The sequence below is a fragment of the Linepithema humile genome, chromosome 1 (genome assembly GCF_040581485.1).
Source record: "Linepithema humile isolate Giens D197 chromosome 1, Lhum_UNIL_v1.0, whole genome shotgun sequence".
Lineage (NCBI taxonomy): Eukaryota > Metazoa > Arthropoda > Insecta > Hymenoptera > Formicidae > Linepithema > Linepithema humile.
This window is the reverse complement of record NC_090128.1, coordinates 42414536-42433456: the sequence shown is the minus strand read 5'-3', so window position 1 is coordinate 42433456 and position 18921 is coordinate 42414536. Positions and strand designations below refer to the sequence as shown.

The 18921-nt window shown below is 32.6% G+C and overlaps 5 protein-coding genes and 1 pseudogene across 9 annotated transcripts; 3 read left to right on the top strand and 3 right to left on the bottom strand.

Moving 5' to 3' along the window:
* The first annotated feature begins 1448 nt into the window (after positions 1-1448).
* Positions 1449-5842, top strand: LOC136996942 (KAT8 regulatory NSL complex subunit 2-like; annotated as a pseudogene).
* Positions 5843-6181: 339 nt separating this feature from the next.
* LOC105669140 (CCAAT/enhancer-binding protein zeta) lies at positions 6182-9374 on the bottom strand. 2 transcript variants are annotated; one of them, XM_012361927.2, is made up of 5 exons: positions 9141-9374; positions 8715-8955; positions 7472-8629; positions 6758-7400; positions 6182-6691 (listed from the first exon to the last, which is right to left on the bottom strand). In XM_012361927.2, exons 3-5 carry the CDS (start codon positions 8579-8581, stop codon positions 6258-6260), a joined length of 2187 nt encoding a protein of 728 aa, XP_012217350.1. In that variant the 5' UTR covers positions 8582-8629; positions 8715-8955; positions 9141-9374; the 3' UTR covers positions 6182-6257. The 2 variants fall into 2 exon arrangements, with proteins under 2 accessions (XP_012217350.1, XP_067210738.1); XM_067354637.1 differs by having other exon boundaries at positions 8715-8928.
* An 825-nt stretch (positions 9375-10199) lies between these two features.
* Positions 10200-13478, top strand: LOC105669138 (CWF19-like protein 1). Its single transcript, XM_012361922.2, has 3 exons — positions 10200-11867; positions 12086-12737; positions 12982-13478. The coding sequence occupies exons 1-3, from the start codon at positions 11254-11256 to the stop codon at positions 13279-13281; spliced, it is 1566 nt and encodes a 521-aa protein (XP_012217345.1). The 5' UTR covers positions 10200-11253; the 3' UTR covers positions 13282-13478.
* LOC105669139 (probable methylthioribulose-1-phosphate dehydratase) lies at positions 13469-15674 on the bottom strand. 4 transcript variants are annotated; one of them, XM_012361924.2, is made up of 6 exons: positions 15522-15674; positions 14849-14953; positions 14492-14586; positions 14144-14412; positions 13747-13948; positions 13469-13647 (listed from the first exon to the last, which is right to left on the bottom strand). In XM_012361924.2, the coding sequence occupies exons 2-6, from the start codon at positions 14942-14944 to the stop codon at positions 13527-13529; spliced, it is 783 nt and encodes a 260-aa protein (XP_012217347.1). In that variant the 5' UTR covers positions 14945-14953; positions 15522-15674; the 3' UTR covers positions 13469-13526. The 4 variants fall into 4 exon arrangements, with proteins under 4 accessions (XP_012217347.1, XP_012217346.1, XP_067210848.1 ...); XM_012361923.2 differs by having other exon boundaries at positions 14849-14931; positions 15522-15667; XM_067354747.1 differs by lacking the exon at positions 15522-15674 and adding an exon at positions 15196-15225.
* A 194-nt stretch (positions 15675-15868) lies between these two features.
* Vlet (Valette) lies at positions 15869-17281 on the top strand. Its single transcript, XM_012361898.2, has 3 exons — positions 15869-16155; positions 16409-16772; positions 16992-17281. Exons 1-3 carry the CDS (start codon positions 16109-16111, stop codon positions 17190-17192), a joined length of 612 nt encoding a protein of 203 aa, XP_012217321.1. The 5' UTR covers positions 15869-16108; the 3' UTR covers positions 17193-17281.
* Positions 17282-17358: 77 nt separating this feature from the next.
* Sec8 (Secretory 8) lies at positions 17359-18877 on the bottom strand. Its single transcript, XM_012361899.2, has 4 exons — positions 18148-18877; positions 17921-18082; positions 17662-17831; positions 17359-17598 (listed from the first exon to the last, which is right to left on the bottom strand). Exons 1-4 carry the CDS (start codon positions 18202-18204, stop codon positions 17514-17516), a joined length of 474 nt encoding a protein of 157 aa, XP_012217322.1. The 5' UTR covers positions 18205-18877; the 3' UTR covers positions 17359-17513.
* Between the last annotated feature and the right edge of the window lie 44 nt (positions 18878-18921).

The window sequence follows — 18921 nt, the reverse complement described above, 5'->3', positions numbered from 1 at the left end:
ATAATTGTTTATTTGTATTTTATTCATAAGAAAACTACAGAATATATTATGATTTTAACAAAAGTTTTAATTAAATCGTCAAATTTAGTTAAATAAATAAAATTAGAAAAAGCATTACTGGTAATAACTAGTAACTTGTAGTAACTTTTACGGAAATTTCATGGAATTACGGCTTCATGGGACACAAAGAGATAAAAACACACGTAACGTTACGGACGAAATACCTAGTAACTTTTGCGGACTTCCGGTGCGGATTATGGATTACGGGCTGTATGTGACGGCACCCTATTGGCCGGAGCACAGACTTTTGCATAAAGCATAACGCATAAGCATAAGGAAATTGATTGGTCCATTTCCTTATGCATTTGCTTATGCTTATATATAGACCAATCAATTTCCTTATGCTTATGCGTTATGCTTTATGTAAAAGTCTGTGCTCCGGCCTTATAGCCGAGAGCACAAGCTTTTACATAAAGCATAACGCATAAGCATAAGGAAATTGATTGGTCTATATATAAGCATAAGCATAAGGAAATTGATTGGTCTATATATAAGCATAAGCAAATGCATAAGGAAATGGACCAATCAATTTCCTTATGCTTATGCATTATGCTTTATGCAAAAGTCTGTGCTCCGGCCATAAGGCCGGCGTCACATAGAACCCGTAATCCGTAATCCGCACCGGAAGTCCGCAAAAGTTACTAGGAATTGCGTCCGTAACGTTACGTGTGTTTTTTCTCCTTGTGTCCCATGGAGCCGTAAATACACACGTAACGGTATTACTATTTTTTTTTAACAGATTATAATTGTTTATTTGTATTTTATTCATAAGAAAACTACAGAATATATTATAATTTTAACAAAAATTTTAATTAAATCGACAAATTTAGTTAAATAAATAAAATTAAAAAAAGCATTACTAGTAATAACTAGTAACTTTTAGTAACTTTTACGGAAATTTCATGGAATTACGGCTCCATGGGACACAAGGAGATAAAACACACGTAACGTTACGGACGCAATCCCTAGGGTGCGTTCCACTTAACGCCCGCAACGCTCCTAGGATCATTTTATCCTTGTTTTTCATCGAAAGTTAAACGAGGATAAAATGATTCTAGGAGCGTTGCGGGCGTTAAGTGGAACGCACCCTAGTAACTTTTGCGGACTTTCGGTGCGGATTACGGATTACGGGTTCTATGTGACGCCGGCCTTAAGGCGGGAGCACAGACTTTTGCATAAAGCATAACGCATAAGCATAAGGAAATTGATTGGTCCATTTCCTTATGCATTTGCTTATGCTTATATATAGACCAATCAATTTCCTTATGCTTATGCGTTATGCTTTATGTAAAAGCTTGTGCTCTCGGCTTAAGGCCGGAGCACAGACTTTTACATAAAGCATAACGCATAAGCATAAGGAAATTGATTGGTCTATATATAAGCATAAGCAAATGCATAAGGAAATGGACCAATCAATTTCCTTATGCTTATGCGTTATGCTTTATGCAAAAGTCTGTGCTCCGGCCATTATAACTGAACTAGTGCAGCTAGTTCATATAGCAGGTATTCATTTATCTATGTAAAAAACCGATTTTATACAGAACAGCTGTATTGAACAAATTTGAGCGTACGAGGAAAACAATAAAACATTTTGTTAATTAGTATTACTTCTATATCGATTTAATTTATTATATATTGTTAAACATGAGCAATAAGCAGAAAGTCCTTATTTGTGGGGATGTGCAAGGACATTTCAAGACCTTATTTTCTAAAGTAGAGGTTATTAATAAGAAAAATGGTCCATTCGATTTCTTGCTATGCATTGGCAATTTCTTTGGTGCCGATAACTCTGAGTTGGAATCTTTTATTTAAAGTATTAAGCAATTTGTGTATAAATAAAATATGATATAAAATTTGAAGTTTGAGTTGAAATATTTAAATGTAAACTAAAAATCTTTAAATCTTATGTTTGTGTATTGACAAGTTGTACATTGACATGAAAAGTTGTTACTTTATGGCAACTTTGATGGAAACATTAACAAATTATTGTTTTTTCAGCGGAAGTTGATGCTTACAGAATAAATGCAAGTGGAAGTGACATCTTAGATTACGCCAGTTCGTCAGAGAGTGATGTCGAACCTACAGTCGTCAATGACACTCTAAGGGGAGTTTCTCTTGATGATAGCGACAATGAAAACGACTTACATAATTCACAAGAGGATCCTTTGAAGTAAGTAGATTTTGTAACTTTGTAAATGCAATAATTGTTGTAAAAGTTATACTATTATATTATATTAGAATATTGTGCTAGCATGCTTCAGCTTGTGCAATTTCTTGTTTTAAAGCCTTATCATTTATCATATGTATCTAACGTTAGAGCTTATTTATTAATTACACAAATCATAACATCACAAACCATAACATTATAATTATAAATTAACTTATGATTTTAAATTAAAAGAAGCTGTTAAGAAATATAATAAAGTTAACAATGTTAATAATTATTTCTTTTCATAAGCTTATGTGTTCAGAAATTGTGTATTGACTCTGTTTTTATAACATACATTTTGTATAGTAAGATATTTAGAATATTTTTTTTATTTTATTAACTTATATTGTCGTATTTCAGATTTTCATATATGTTTGTTGTTTTTTATCCATAATAAAAATTGGCATGTATTTGTCTTAACATCATTTTATTGTAGTTGCTTTGCGCAAGGATAAGATACTACTTACTCCTCGAATTATTAGTATCGATTTTTTAAGGCACGCCGGTATTTTTACGGCGGAAGAGGTAATCTATATCGCCAGGGAGAAACTGATTAGGCTTCAATCCCTTTACATCGATCAATTTAGGAGGCTCCAGTATGTGTTGAAGGAGAAAAGACGAAAATATCTACTTGCTTTGAAAAAGGAAAAGGAAACACTTTGTACGTACATTTTAAATAACATTAGAATTTTACATATTTTTTGATAAATAAATTACACGCAATATATAGGTAGCATACACGATCAAGCTAAGGAAACAGTGAAAGAGAAAAAGCTTTAAATCGTTATCACAGACGAAATGGTGCTGAAGCTATACTTTATAGGAAATCGTTAGAACGTCGTGCACAGGTAATATAGTTACAGATGTTGATTGTGATATTATCATTAGTATCCAAATAAAAAGAAAAAATTATATTTAGGCAACTGAACCCGCCCAGAAACCGCCGAACTTGTCGAAGTGCGTGTTTACCGAAGGTGGTGTGAAATGTGGCGAAAGGACTCTTCCATCGGCTAAGCATTGTCGTAAACATATTCTGAAGGTACATATACATATGCATATATTTAGATTACGTTCTAAAAGAAGCTATATAATTAATCAATGTACCGATTATACAGAACACGCATCAAGTTTTGTTCAAAGCATGCGGAGCGGTACGGGCAGATATCGAGTGCCATGAACCTGTACCTGTAATTTTCGACACTAACTGTGTATTTCATATGAACTTGCCGCCGTCGTGTAAACTAGAATCTATGAAGGTACGTTAATGTTTCTCTTGTAACGGAAATAAATTATTTTTGAATGCTTCTATGACTTTTGTACTCGTTTTTGTAGTTCGAGGAGGAGAAGCCCACGATAAAAGAAGTGTCGATGATTGATAATCAGATGGACATCGATGTGGTGGGCGAGTCACAAGAAATTGATCCCGACGATGATATGGCGGGATTGATGAGGGAAATGAACGACTCCGCTCATGCAAAACCTGCGTATGTGAATGAGAGCTTAAACAGCGAAATCAGCACAGACACGGCGTTCAGTTTGTCAGCGCAAATGAGTGATCGGGACGAATTCGTTACTGCATGACAAAATATTCTTCTGTGATCCCTAAAGTGGGAGAATATTATTGTTGTTATTGTAAAAAGTGTCGAGGATAAAAATGATGATCTATTCTCTGATATTTTCATCACGAAAATTTCCTCACACGCATCTCAAATTTAATTATATTTGTTTTCACTCTGTAACTATATATATATTCATTTAATACAATCGTTAATACATATTTGTATATATAAATTGGAAAATAGAACACATGTAAAAAATGATGGTTGAAAATTTTGTATAATTATTTTAGCATCAGTTTTGAAAGTCCTTGATATTAATTTAAATTATAGTTATATATTGTTATATATTGATAAACAAAATTAAGTTTCAAATTTATGGGAATAATCTATGCTTATTGTATTACTGAAATTTTTTAACTTTAATGCTCCTTTTGTGTGAGAATAATAAAGAATATATCTTAATAGAGTTTGATGTTGGGAAATAAAATAAACAACTTTTATATAATTTTATTATTTATTTAAATAAAAATTGCGCTCTATTTTCTATCGATGGATTCTTCTCCCAATCACTTTCACATAAGAATATACGTGTATAAAGATAAATGTTAACGAAATTATTTCAGCCTTTTTTGATCCAATAAAATACAACTTATCAATATTTCACTAGTGCACTTTGATCATTTTTCGAGACTGGCAATTTCAAAAAATCTTATTTTTATATTTTTTACGTTTTCCATATACAAAAAATATCATTGTTGATTATCTAATATTATTAATTGATACACAAACATATTATAAGTGATAAAAGGAACTTATATAGGTGGAGTTAAATACTCACTACTACTCATTATCTAATGAATTAATTTCGAAGTGAGAAGCTGAAGACAAAAAGTCCAAAGAGCAAACAGAATAAAACGAAGAAAGGAATAGACAATAATATATTTGTATGTGCAGCTGCAAGATTTGAGCGATATTGATGTTGAAGATCTTGATGATGAGGATCTGAGCGACATGGAATTTAATTCCGATGACGGAGGCTTAGATAAGATAATGAATTAATTTCGAATCTAAATGAGAAGCTGAAGACAAAAAGTCCGAAGAGCAAACAGAATAAAAAGAAGAAAGGAATAGACAATAATATATTTGTATGTGCAGAGAAATTCGCTGAAATGCTGGAGGAGCAAAGCAATACGAAGGGGAAACATGGTTATAGTAACACTTTCAGCAGCAGCGACGGTGTTAGTGCCAAGCAAATAGATTGGGAATCGAAACGGCATGAACGGTTGAGAGGATTGTTTGAGAGAAAGAAACGGAAACCTGGTCAATCGTCCAACAATAAGCGTGCTAAAAGATTCAAACGATAGATATATAATAAACATTTTATGGACATAACTTTACATCGGTTTACAATAAATCCTTAATAATTCTTTTTTATTCTAAGGCGATATTATGAACAATACGAAGTAATGTACAGAACATATATACTATTATTAATAGTATATATGTAAAAAAGAATTATTAAGGATTTATTGTAAACCGATGTAAAGTTATGTCCATAAAATGTTTATTATATATCTATCGTTTGAATCTTTTAGCACGCTTATTGTTGGACGATTGACCAGGTTTCCGTTTCTTTCTCTCAAACAATCCTCTCAACCGTTCATGCCGTTTCGATTCCCAATCTATTTGCTTGGCACTAACACCGTCGCTGCTGCTGAAAGTGTTACTATAACCATGTTTCCCCTTCGTATTGCTTTGCTCCTCCAGCATTTCAGCGAATTTCTCTGCACATACAAATATATTATTGTCTATTCCTTTCTTCTTTTTATTCTGTTTGCTCTTCGGACTTTTTGTCTTCAGCTTCTCATTTAGATTCGAAATTAATTCATTATCTTATCTAAGCCTCCGTCATCGGAATTAAATTCCATGTCGCTCAGATCCTCATCATCAAGATCTTCAACATCAATATCGCTCAAATCTTGCAGCTCGTCATCTTGCTGCAAGATTTTGACGACTTTGTTGCAAAAAATAATTTTTATGGTTCTAGGAATTATATACTTTAATAATTACATTTGTAACTTTCAGCAGCTAAAGTGGTTGATAAGAATAATGAAGATAACGATGATAAATTGGGAGATGAGGATATCCTGGATGAAAATGATGATGATGATGAGATGCTGCATCATCATTTTCATCCAGGATATCCTCATCTCCCAATTTATCATCGTTATCTTCATTATTCTTATCAACCACTTTAGCTGCTGAAAGTTACAAATGTAATTATTAAAGTATATAATTCCTAGAACCATAAAAATTATTTTTTGCAACAAAGCAATGAAGTTATCATATAGACTTGAACAGAAACAATCATTCCCCCTATAGATGAGTCAAAGCATATTTTATACAATTCTACATACAAGAATACAGATTTACCTTTTTTTCTTCCCAAGCGCGATATCTGTCGCAATGTCTAAATTGTCTAAATCGTTTAAATCGTCTAAATCGTAGTTGATGCCCACACGATCTAGCATATCGTTGAACTCTTCACTGTTAACGCTCTCCATGTCTTCATCATCGTCTTCTTTCTTGATGTCCTTAGTCTCGCTCTCTTTCTTCCAAAATTTATGAAGGAACAACTCGTCAACTGGTATTCGCTCCTCCCTTTCGTTGAGATACGCTGCGCTATCGACAGGAAGGGAGCGTACACCCTTGGGTGTATATCCGGCGCGTATTGCCAAGGGATCATTTTTCTTCTGCACCTTCATATCTTCTGACTTCTTCGAGTTCTTAAAGACGTACCGATTCAAAAATCGAATCAACGTTAGATCCTCCAACGGATCGCCCGTGTACTCAATCGGTTTACCTGTAAACAAAAATTAATAAGTATTGCCAAATAATATTGTGCTGCATATAAAAGTAAAACTTTTACCTTGAATTATCCGATTTGCGAATATAGCAACACTGGGATGGAAATGTCTGGACAATGCTGCGAGCTCGGTGTACAACCCTTTGGCTACTCCCGCGTAGAGTGGATTCCGACAAAAGGGATCATACAACTTCACATTTTGCTCCTCAACTTTTACGTCGGTCTCTTCCTTCACATCGGCTTGCGTTCCTGACGCGATGTCAACGCCAATTGTTACGTTCGATAACATAATGGTGTTTTTCGTCGCTTTATTCTTATTTTTCATTGTAGAAACATCTTCCGCATCTGACGAGCTTACTTCACAAATGTCGTTTTCAACTTTTCCTTCACAATCGATATTCTCGATTTTATTCACATCTTTCTGTGACTTGAGCAGGATGTGCCTCAAGTCTTTGCGTTCTTGAAGAATTTTAGAGACAACATAGAGCATAGCACATGTCATATTTGCAGGGAAGTACAGTGTGATTTGCAAGATTCTTTTAATAAATGCGTATAGACGTAATACGCTTTGATCTTTCCGAAGAACTCGATATACCAAGTTGAGAAACATTGCGCGTTTATTTGCTACTCCTATTTGTGGGTCGAGTAACTTTCTGTAAAAAGTTGAATAAAATCTGTTTGCTTGAGACTCGTCCTTGCCTGTAATCTAAATATACAAATGCCCGTTAATATAATGTAAAAATGCAGTAAATATAAACGCTATTCTACAATACTTACTTGGTGCAATAAGGTAAGTGCATTAAGAGAGACATTAAACGACCCAAAATGCACCACTTCGTAAACAGAATCAATGTGTTTGCTCAGCACCTTTGAATCTACCTTAGCGAAAGAATATGTTCTATTAACACCCGTTAGAATTGCTGCCATCATTTTGCTGTCAGGTTCTCCCTTTTTCAAACATGCTTTGAAAAACGCAAAGTACGCTTCTACCAATGTAACAGCTATTTCGTCGTCGTTTCTGTCCAGAAAAAATTGTGTCAACACACATATAGCATAATATTGAGCACGTTGAGACACGTTTTTTCTAAACAATAGTTTCTCAACTTCACGCAAAACTACAAGCTTCATATTTGGATGCTCTTGCAATAACTTGTTGATGCAAACTACAGCTTTAGATCCAATTCTGCTAGTAGGATCGCCGATTTTATTCACAATCAACTCCAGTAACTTATGTTCTTGTTCAGCATTGTTCATCAACAAATCTGTCATTACCAATATGGCTTTTTCACGATTTATGTCTACTCTATCAATAGCTACTGCGGACAGACTTAAAACAAAGCGTTTATACTGCTCACGCAGTTGATCTTCAAAGTACCAATGTGCCAGTAATCTATTTCTAGCAGCATTTGTTTTAACAATAGAATTTGATTCATTTCCTACTTCAAGCTTATCTAGATCCTGTTCTTCAAATTTTAACAACTTAAAAGTTGGATGCAACAGATCAGTTAGAAAGAGTTCCTTGAGAGACGTTATGACCAAACCACACTGACTGTGTTTGGCCCCTTTTACTTGATAGACTAGAAATATTAGACGACTAAAATTATATTTCGGATTATCTTGCACCAGCACTATGTTGGCTGCTATTCTATCCAAAAAAGTACCCTGCTGCAATGCTGTCTTTAACCATTTTGTCTCTGAGTCATGTGACTTAGATTGTTTCAACTGAAAACTGGCAGTCTCTGCATCCAGATATTTTTTTCCTTCGTCTTTTAGTTGTAACACACCAACTTCGGATAAAGAATGCTTGCAAGGTTCCTCTGTCTTCGAATATTCCTCGTACCATTTTTTCTCACCACTAGTGGTGGAATTATCATTGAATCTTTTCATTTCCTAATAATGTTTTTTTTTTAATCTCACAGTAAAGCATCTAATACACTAAAATAAAAACGACAATTATTAAAAATAGATGTTTATATTCGTGATAAAATATTTTTATATCACAACTTATAATGATACTAACCTATACTCAATATATTTTGCTTAAACGTATTATAAAATTTACATGTTCTGCATACGCACACAATCAATTTATGTACATATTTAAAAAATCTTAAATACTGAATTTTCAATTCAAGTTCTCCTGAACCTGAACACATGCTCTCAAAAGCAAGTACGTTTCAGCGCAAAATATCTTTTTCACCCCCGAAAGCAGTTGAAAGTTCTCCGACTAGTTCCTATCGACAGCGAACGGCACAAAACGGCTGAAATAAAATCCGTCTAATCTCTCCGAAAAATCTTATAACGGTTGGAGCACCGCGTACGTTAATTCAAAATGTTCGTTACAGTCTATAGCCAATCGGAGCACGTAGTTGTTCCAACTACGTGCTCCGATTGGCTATAGACTGTAATTATTATTGTAATTGAGAAATACGAATAAAGCACTTACTTAACAAGACGACTTCACCACTTAATCCGACGACTCTAACTCGACCGATCTCCATCCCGGTTCCGAACAAAGTGTCTCTTTAGTTTTGGCTCCGGATAATCTTGCAGATCCTGAAGATTCCGGAACGATCTCGAATCTTCGCTGGATCCGGTGACGCGCGCATAAACCGATTGTTGCCATTGAACTATATACCATACTGGAACCACAGATGTCTATACTAGTACTAGATCGCTAACCATTGAGTAATGGCCGGAGCACAGACTTTTGCATAAAGCATAACGCATAAGCATAAGGAAATTGATTGGTCCATTTCCTTATGCATTTGCTTATGCTTATATATAGACCAATCAATTTCCTTATGCTTATGCGTTATGCTTTATGTAAAAGCTTGTGCTCTCGGCTTAAGGGTGCCGTCACATACAGCCCGTAATCCGTAATCCGCACCGGAAGTCCGCAAAAGTTACTAGGTATTTTGTCCGTAACGTTACGTGTATTTTTATCTCCTTGTGTCCCATGGAGCCGTAAATACAAACGTAACGATAGCACTATTTTTTATTTAACAGATTATAATTGTTTATTTGTATTTTATTCATAAGAAAACTACAGAATATATTATGATTTTAACAAAAGTTTTAATTAAATCGTCAAATTTAGTTAAATAAATAAAATTAGAAAAAGCATTACTGGTAATAACTAGTAACTTGTAGTAACTTTTACGGAAATTTCATGGAATTACGGCTTCATGGGACACAAAGAGATAAAAACACACGTAACGTTACGGACGCAATCCCTAGTAACTTTTGCGGACTTTCGGTGCGGATTACGGATTACGGGTTCTATGGGCGGTATTCATAGTCCGTTCTTATATTCAAGATCGTCTTAAGCACGAACTTATATTCGCTCTCTTCGTCAGACACAATCTATGTGTGACGAAGAGAGCGAATATAAGTCCGTGCTTAAGACGATTTTAAATATAAGAACGGACTATGAATACCGCCCTATGTGACGCCGGCCTTACATAAAGCATAACGCATAAGCATAAGGAAATTGATTGGTCTATATGGGTGCATTCGTTTATGCAGCGGTTAGCGCATCCACTGCGTTTATCATCTGCTAGTCACGTTATCTAATTTACCGAACGCACACCTGCGTGAATGGCTGCGTGAATGGATTTAAAAGCATTGGCGAAGTTGCATTACGTTGTGTCTATACAAAATTTTGCGAAAATAATGAAGACGGGATCAAAACATTCTTAAATTGAGAGTTCTCTGATCCTTTTTCTATATCAGCTGTAGACGAAATCATTACATGGTTAGGAACTATTGCAGCAGAACCTGTACCTGAGATAAATTTACAAAAACAAATCTCAAAACATTACAAAATTTGTTTATAGAAAATTCAGACAGTTTAGAATTTTATAATGTGTTTAGATTTTCAATCTACATTTAATACGTGTGCATTTTTAGGTTAATTTGATTGTAAATACGAATATCGTAAACTTTAAAAAATTTTTCCATTATATAATACTTATCTTGGATTACTTTTACTTTTGCGGGATCGATTTCGAGGAGTTGTTCTACCCCTTTTTGATTTTTTATTTTAATAAAATCTATTTTCACATTTTAATTAATCAATGTGGATGCAGATAATTAAGCTAGATTCGCAATGGGTGTATTCGTTTACGCAGTACTGCAAGCAGAGCATCCAGAGCAGGACCTCCGAAGTACCTGCGCAGATGAGATACATCCCTGCGTAAACGAACGACAAACTGCGCTGCAGTTATTTTCGCAGGCGGAGTAAACGAACGACATCTGCGGCAGTAACTGCATAAACGAATGCACCCTATATAAGCATAAGCAAATGCATAAGGAAATGGACCAATCAATTTCCTTATGCTTATGCGTTATGCTTTATGCAAAAGTCTGTGCTCCGGCCATTATAACTGAACTAGTGCAGCTAGTTCATATAGCAGGTATTCATTTATCTATGTAAAAAACCGATTTTATACAGAACAGCTGTATTGAACAAATTTGAGCGTACGAGGAAAACAATAAAACATTTTGTTAATTAGTATTACTTCTATATCGATTTAATTTATTATATATTGTTAAACATGAGCAATAAGCAGAAAGTCCTTATTTGTGGGGATGTGCAAGGACATTTCAAGACCTTATTTTCTAAAGTAGAGGTTATTAATAAGAAAAATGGTCCATTCGATTTCTTGCTATGCATTGGCAATTTCTTTGGTGCCGATAACTCTGAGTTGGAATCTTATAAATCCAATGAGAAAACTATCTCGATTCCGACGTATTTTATCGGCCCTAATAGAGAGTCGGACTTGACGCACTATCCTGACGAGGATGGATACGAAATATGTCAGAATCTCACTTATCTTGGAAAGCGCGGCTTGTACACTGCCGGTTCTGGTCTCAAAATAGCATATCTTAGTGGTGTGGAGAAAACGTCAACTGAGAACAAAGCTATACACTTCAGCGAGAAAGATGTTTTGTCCATTAACAACACTTGTTTAAAAGGCCAACCCAGTTATCGTGGTGTAGATATCTTGTTAACATCTCCATGGCCTGATGGAGTAACTAATCTTGATACTAACAAGCCAAATTATAAATATCACGGTTCCAAATTAATTGCTTGGCTTGCTACTCACATTAAACCTAGATATCACGTATCGGCTTTGGAAGGAATTTATTATGAACGGCCACCGTATAGGTAAGTGCATTCTTCTTTTAATGATACTTTATATGCAAGCATAGTTTTAGAGAAATATTGAAAAAAAAGTACAAAATTATTCTCTGTATTTAGAATTTCTAACTATTTCAATATAGATTTGTAATATTTTAATATAAGAACTACTATTTTTTTAAAGCAATGCTAAAGATACTAATACTTTTGTCGAATCTGAATTTCATACAAATATATCTTTACAGAAATCAAAGTCAAAGTGATGAAAGTATGGAAATAGCAACTAGATTCATAGCTCTGGCGCCAGTAGTAAATGCTCATAAGAGGAAATGGTTATACGCATTGAATTTAACTCCTGTTGATAGAAGTAGACTGTCTGACCTAATTATGAAAACAACAGATGAGACACCAAGTCCATATCCCGAATTCATGTTGTCTGACGATCCAACATTGCAAAAGCAGACACATGTGCAATTTTTTTACAACATGGATTCGAGCGATAATACAAAGAGAAAACGGCATCAGAACGATGGTCTCAATAAAAAATCAAAGCTAGAATTTGATCAATCAAAATGCTGGTTTTGCTTATCCAGTCCGGTGGTGTCCAAGCATTTGGTGATATCTGTTGGCACTGAGATCTATTTGGCATTAGCAAAGGGTGGTCTTGTGGAGGATCATTTCTTAATTCTGCCAATAACACATCACCAGAGTTTATCGATTCTGCCACAAAATGTGAAGGAAGAAATGGATCTCTATAAGAAAGCCGTGGCCAGATACTATGAGAGCACTGACAGAGTACCCGTGTTCTTTGAGAGGAACTTTAAAAGCGCCCACTGTCAACTGCAAGCTGCACCAGTTCACAAAAATCAAGCACCTGCATTAAAGGAAATGTTTGAGGTATGTCTCTTAATTTTTTCTTTTTTATTTTACTCTAATGCTAACGTTACATACATATTTAGATGTGACTCACGAATCTCGTGAGAAACTTGTCCAATTGTTTAAAAAAAAATGAATCTATAAAAAATAAAGAGTTAATACTCAGAACTTGCAAGAGTCGCGCCTGAATAAATACGTGACATAATACATCTTTTATCGCAAACTTTGACTTTGGATGTCTAATATATGTGATTTTTGTTTTTAGGAATTAGCCGAATGTAACAATTTCAAAATATCAGAGCTACCGCAGCATACAGATTTACAACAGGTTGCAAAACCGGGTATTCTATATTTTTATGCAGAACTGCCGAATGGAACAATGTTGTATCATAGGATCAAAAATGACTTCCCGTTGCAATTCGGCCGAGAAGTATTAGCATCCGATAGGATCTTAGATATCAATGATAGGACCGACTGGAAGGATTGTCACATGAGTCAAGAGGAAGAGATGGAGATAGCAAAAAAAATTAGAAAACAATTTGCACCATTTGACATAGATACTTAAAAATTTGTATGACTTATTTTTAGAATTTAATGTATATACTTATCTATGTGTGAAACCTGATTATAATCAATATTTTGTAATTTATTTTTTACCTTAGTTTTTATATGTATCCAATATTTGAAATATGTACATAGCTTAGGAATACACAGATTTATGGCACAAAAACAGTGAAGAAATAAACTTCATATTAAAATTGATTATTTTAATTATATGATTATTATTTTATTATTATTTTATTATTTGATTCACCATTTGATTCCATTTTGCTGATGTTTCAATTCATGATCACTTGGAGTTGCTAATGGATTTAATCCACATTGTTTCATTTGAACTGCAATGTCGAGCAAGTAATCATAACATTCCGTCCTGTATAAAAAGAAGAAAACATTTTAACAATTAAGATAAAAAGAGAAATCAATTTAATTTTACAAAAATATTTGGTAATATGTGAGTGAAATGACATACATAGTTTTTGCCTGTTGCCAAGAATCACCCCACACATAAATTCCATGTCTGCGTACCAGTACTGCACAAGTTTCTGGATAGCGAACGATAGTTTTATCTAGCTCGTCTTTTAAATCTCTCTCAAAAGGAGTATTTTCTATAATCGGTATCACCAACTCCTCATCATAACGATAGGCTCTACCTTCTTTTTGATTCCATATACCTATAAAATATTTAACAAAATATTTTAAGTCATCTCCAAGACACAAAAATTAATTTAAAAAATTAATTGTATTCTTTTTTTATTAAATGACAATGTTCTCTCGTACTACTTTTTTTTAAATAAAGGATTCATCTTAAAGGTTAATTTAGTAAAACTACTTTGCATTGTTTTTATCAACATGTAAATTTTTAATACCTTTTATCATCTCAAGATGGGTGACTTTGACTTCTTTTTCAGGCCACAACAATGTTGCCATGACTGCAAATTTGGAATGTGTATGAATCACAGCACCTGCGTTTCTTCTTAAATAGGCACACATGAATAGTGGAGTACATTGTGATTTTTTCAATTTCTTTTCTGGTGGAGGCAACTCCAAATCTGTTCCATTGATATCTTGCACAAACATTTCATTAGGCATCATACGCTCTTTTTGTACACCAGAAGGAGCTATGTAAATTTTATCCCTAAAATTTTTATATTTTTAATATCTTTATAGAAATAATATTATTCTTTAAAACTAGAATTATTATTGTAAATACTAACTCATGTTTTATGGAGATGCCACCACCTGTACCAGTTACCCATCCAAGATGATAGAACTGTCTACATAATTCTGGAATAAGATTTCTTGGATGCTCCTGTAGAAAAAAAAAAATTGATGGAATGTTACTTGTTGCTGATTTTATTAAAATAAACCCATAAGTTTATAAATTTTAGAATTAAAATTTTGTAAAAATCAATTATGATATTACTTGATTATAATATATATGTGATTAGTATAGATTTTTTTAACAAGCTACTATCAGAAAATTATATATATTTTTATCAACTATAGTAAGTAAAAAACATTAATTAAATATGTTAAATAAAATACTTAAATATACTTCTTGTCATGCATACCTTGTCATAATTGGCATCATAAACTTCTAACATTTTTGCTGGTATAAATGTTCGAGATAAAGGCAACTCTTGGAATTGTCGAACTATCAAAATCATTATTACACACTACACATAAACAATATAATTGATAACAATGTTCACTGAATACAATAAATACATACCCATATTTACTACTTTTAGATACTAATTATGATATGTATTGTATATAAAAATATGTACAGATATACAAATTAGTGGCTTTTATGTCAGTACATAAAAATTTATGGTTACTCCATATTTCGAAAAGTATTGTAATTATGTAATTGCACGCAGTATTGTTGTGAATAAAAACATAGATAGATATTTACATTTTTATCAAACATAATCAGCTGAGTTATTTTGTTTCTGTACGAAAAACATTAAATATTTTTAGCCATCTTTCAGCCGTACTTTTTCCGTTTAAGTATATTTTACGTATTTTGTAATAAATAACAAAAATGTATTTTGCATAAGGGCATTCAATAAAGCAATTTATAAGATACGTCAAAGTTAATGTGTGTATCGAATTTCCTGTCAAAAAAATACGCCTGTTTCTTTAGCTATACTATTTTATACTTTCTTTCAGATAATTAACAAAGTTTATACAATTTTGCTAATGAATTTCATGAAAAACCACATAAACTTTATTTGTTACCTGATATATATGATACGTAGCAGATACACAGCTTAGAATCTTTGATAAAATTGTTTGAGTTTTCGAGATAAATCATATGATGGCGCTGTCATGTTGTGAAGGTTAATGGCCGGAGCACAGACTTTTGGCCGGAGCACAGACTTTTGCATAAAGCATAACGCATAAGCATAAGAAAATTGATTGGCCCATTTCCTTATGCATTTGCTTATGCTTATATATAGACCAATCAATTTCCTTATGCTTATGCGTTATGCTTTATGCAAAAAGGCGGGAGCACAGACTTTTGCATAAAGCATAACGCATAAGCATAAGGAAATTGATTGGTCCATTTCCTTATGCATTTGCTTATGCTTATATATAGACCAATCAATTTCCTTATGCTTATGCGTTATGCTTTATGTAAAAGCTTGTGCTCTCGGCTTATGAGTTTTAATCGTCTCGAGTGAAAGAAGAGGCATATTTAAAGAGTCAGAATCGTTAAAAATTTTAGACTAAACTAATGTGAACGTGCATAATGCAATAATAGTTTTTTAGGCTTTCGTACAAATATGAAATAGATGTATAATGAATATCAAAATGTGTAGCAGATGAGAAGTAATTTCACCATGGCTACTTGGATCAGCATATCTTCAAAGTATGTGTGTAAAGTATTGTATCTATTATTAATATACAAAATTTTGTATATGATTGTAGTACGAAAAGATGATGACAATGAAATAAATTTGCAAGCTTCAAAAATAATGCTTTTATTTTATTATTTTTTGTACTACTATATTATATATATTTTTCTGATATCTTGTCATTCTGTTTTGCTAAATTCTTCATTTATTATTTAATATATAATTGTATTAAGCAATTTTAATATCTACTTGTGTTTTTCTCAATAGATTAGAGCAAGGTTTAAAAATAGTATCTTGCTTGGACAATAGCAAATTTCGACTTCTTGTCAATCGTATATGTCATAGTCTGCAATCTAACATCGATACAAAAGTATTCAATGAAGAGGAGGAAGAAAAGTTGCTGGTTTCTTTAGATTTGACAAAAGATGAATTAATTCTTTTACTGGATACTATTACATCAATTTATACACAAGCTGCGTGTAATATTATAAAACCATCTGTCATGGAGGCAGTTATGAAGGATAATTTTAAGATAGATGAAGAAAAAATATCAATCTTTACAAGTGCATGGGTGACTTATAGGAAAGACATCATAGAGAATCTTAGGCAAAAATCTATTTTTCCTATTCAGGTATTTTAACACATATATTAGGTGTAAGGGAAAATTCTGTTGTTTTCTAATACATACACTTCTAAAAACTTGTTTTCTCTTGTTTATTAAAAAAAGGAAAAAGTGACAGAATTTTCCCTTAATCCAATAGATAGAGAGAAATAGTTGATTGCAGTTAATACTAATTTACATTAACCTTAATAAGTTAAAAAAGAATTAATCAGATATTTCTTTTTCAAGCTGAAAGATATTAACTGGCACCTCAATGTCCAATCATCATCTTCTACAATTTCAAAGGATGCACGACCTACTGCATTGCTCCAATTAAGTCTAACTGGTGATCAGACATCTACTTTGACAATGGAGTTCGACAAAAAACAATTGACAGATCTCTATTGTAACTTGGAAAAAATTCAAACTCAGCTAGATGCTCTTAAATAGATTAAGGTCTACAGTAAACATATGTATATAAATCCATCTATATACTTTCCTCTAAATAAAAAATAAAGTATTTAATTATATATAACTAACATGCATAAGCGTGTTTCATTATTAAATATTATTGATTTTTTTTCAATTAGAGCAAGATAATAGAAAAACACACATATAAATTTACCTTAAATATTTATTTACATAATTTCAAAGCTTATACAACTTTATTTGAAGTTCTATATTTATTATTATATAAAATTATAATCTAAGTTTATAACTTTTAATTTAATATTAATTATTACGTATAATAATATATATAATACAGAATTTTCATTGATTTATTAAGGGGTCGTGTGATAAATTGATTAACTGAGGCTCTGTTGAAGTCACCATACGTTCACATGAAGCTGATGATCTAAAATTTATCATTTTGAATAAAAACGTCTTTTTAAAGTATCAGATATATAAATACACTTACGTGTCCTTTAGGAGATGCAAAACTTGTTTATGTTCTATTCCTTCCAGCCATAGATTCAATAGCTCTTCTCGTTTACACCTCAGCAACTGTTTACAGACATTCAAATTCTCTTTCACGGCATGAATTTTCTCTCGTGATGATGTGACTTTTTCTGACAGTGCACTAAATATCTGAAACAATTATATAATGTAGTACAAGATATACAATAATGAATATGTTTCTATATTAATTATCTTCAAATGTGCCTGTGTATATTTACTTGCATAATTTCCATGAGATCTTGATCATGTGAGGAAACTAATTCCTCCAGTCGTTGATCACTGCGTTTATACTCTTTTTCCAACTTAGCCTTCTCAATCTCTCGTTGCTCGTTTGTTTCACTTGCTGATAGAGCACGTATCACGGAGATCAACAAACCACTCTATAAAATATAAATATCTTATTGTAACAAAATATAAGACGTCATTTTAACTAAAATTTACTTGCCGTTTCTTTTGTCGGTTTAATACCCCGCGGTGGTTTGATAGGAGGCATCGTATTCATATTATAATTGTGAGCAATTAGAAAGTATTGATAATTATTAGCACACTTTTGTATTAAACTGCCTGTTTTGTTTTATCATATATTTAATTAAATCGTTAGCATTATTTAGAAATTTATTAAATTCTATCAATAATAAAACAGTTGGCGTTAATTAGAATCAATCTCTAGTCGACTTAATTCTCTTTTCTATTTATATTATGCGTAATATAGAACGTCAAATTTCACACCAATATGTTTAAATTACAAATCTTCACCGTTTTTTATAGGTTAAGTATTTGTCAGATACTGGTAGACACACTGATACACTGATAGCACAGCCAGTGCGGCCAGATTTGAAATGCAAGAAGCAAACAGCATGAATTTTATTTTATCCAAGACTCAAACAATTTTAGCCAAAATTCAAACTATTTTATCTACGATTCAAACCATTTAAAGCGAATTCGCAAATGGTGAATCGCAAATGAAATTTTTAAAATTATATGTACAAAATATTTATTTTTGTAATATATTTAACATTTACTTTATATTTAAGAAAAAATTTTTTATTTTTACGAATATATTTATCGTAAGAGAATGCTCTACAAAATTCTATAAAAAGTTTAATCAGGACCCAACAAAAGTGACTTATTAACAATACAAAATAATAAGAAAAATAGATAAAAGCTAATTGAAACGTATTATTGACTCGAAACAAGAAGCTTTAATATTCGACAGAGC

Bases quoted from the DNA above. Each gene is read 5' to 3' on its own strand.
- Vlet (XM_012361898.2), top strand. From the start codon at position 16,109: ATGAGAAGTAATTTCACCATGGCTACTTGGATCAGCATATCTTCAAA. The intron at 16,156-16,408 runs GTATGTGTGTAA...TTTTCTCAATAG, and splicing joins TGGATCAGCATATCTTCAAA to ATTAGAGCAAGGTTTAAAAA. The intron at 16,773-16,991 runs GTATTTTAACAC...TTCTTTTTCAAG, and splicing joins AATCTATTTTTCCTATTCAG to CTGAAAGATATTAACTGGCA.
- Sec8 (XM_012361899.2), bottom strand. From the start codon at position 18,204: ATGAATACGATGCCTCCTATCAAACCACCGCGGGGTATTAAACCGACA. The intron at 17,832-17,920 runs GTAAATATACAC...TAATTGTTTCAG, and splicing joins ATCTCATGGAAATTATGCAA to ATATTTAGTGCACTGTCAGA. The intron at 17,599-17,661 runs GTAAGTGTATTT...GATAAATTTTAG, and splicing joins TTGCATCTCCTAAAGGACAC to ATCATCAGCTTCATGTGAAC.
- LOC105669138 (XM_012361922.2), top strand. From the start codon at position 11,254: ATGAGCAATAAGCAGAAAGTCCTTATTTGTGGGGATGTGCAAGGACAT. The intron at 11,868-12,085 runs GTAAGTGCATTC...ATATCTTTACAG, and splicing joins TATGAACGGCCACCGTATAG to AAATCAAAGTCAAAGTGATG. The intron at 12,738-12,981 runs GTATGTCTCTTA...TTTTGTTTTTAG, and splicing joins CATTAAAGGAAATGTTTGAG to GAATTAGCCGAATGTAACAA.
- LOC105669140 (XM_012361927.2), bottom strand. From the start codon at position 8,581: ATGAAAAGATTCAATGATAATTCCACCACTAGTGGTGAGAAAAAATGG. The intron at 7,401-7,471 runs GTAAGTATTGTA...TTGTATATTTAG, and splicing joins CACTTACCTTATTGCACCAA to ATTACAGGCAAGGACGAGTC. The intron at 6,692-6,757 runs GTAAAAGTTTTA...TTTTGTTTACAG, and splicing joins CGCAAATCGGATAATTCAAG to GTAAACCGATTGAGTACACG.
- LOC105669139 (XM_012361923.2), bottom strand. From the start codon at position 15,597: ATGATTTATCTCGAAAACTCAAACAATTTTATCAAAGATTCTAAGCTG. The intron at 14,587-14,848 runs GTATGCATGACA...TTTTTTCTACAG, and splicing joins ATGATGCCAATTATGACAAG to GAGCATCCAAGAAATCTTAT. The intron at 14,413-14,491 runs GTTAGTATTTAC...TAAAAATTTTAG, and splicing joins GGCATCTCCATAAAACATGA to GGATAAAATTTACATAGCTC.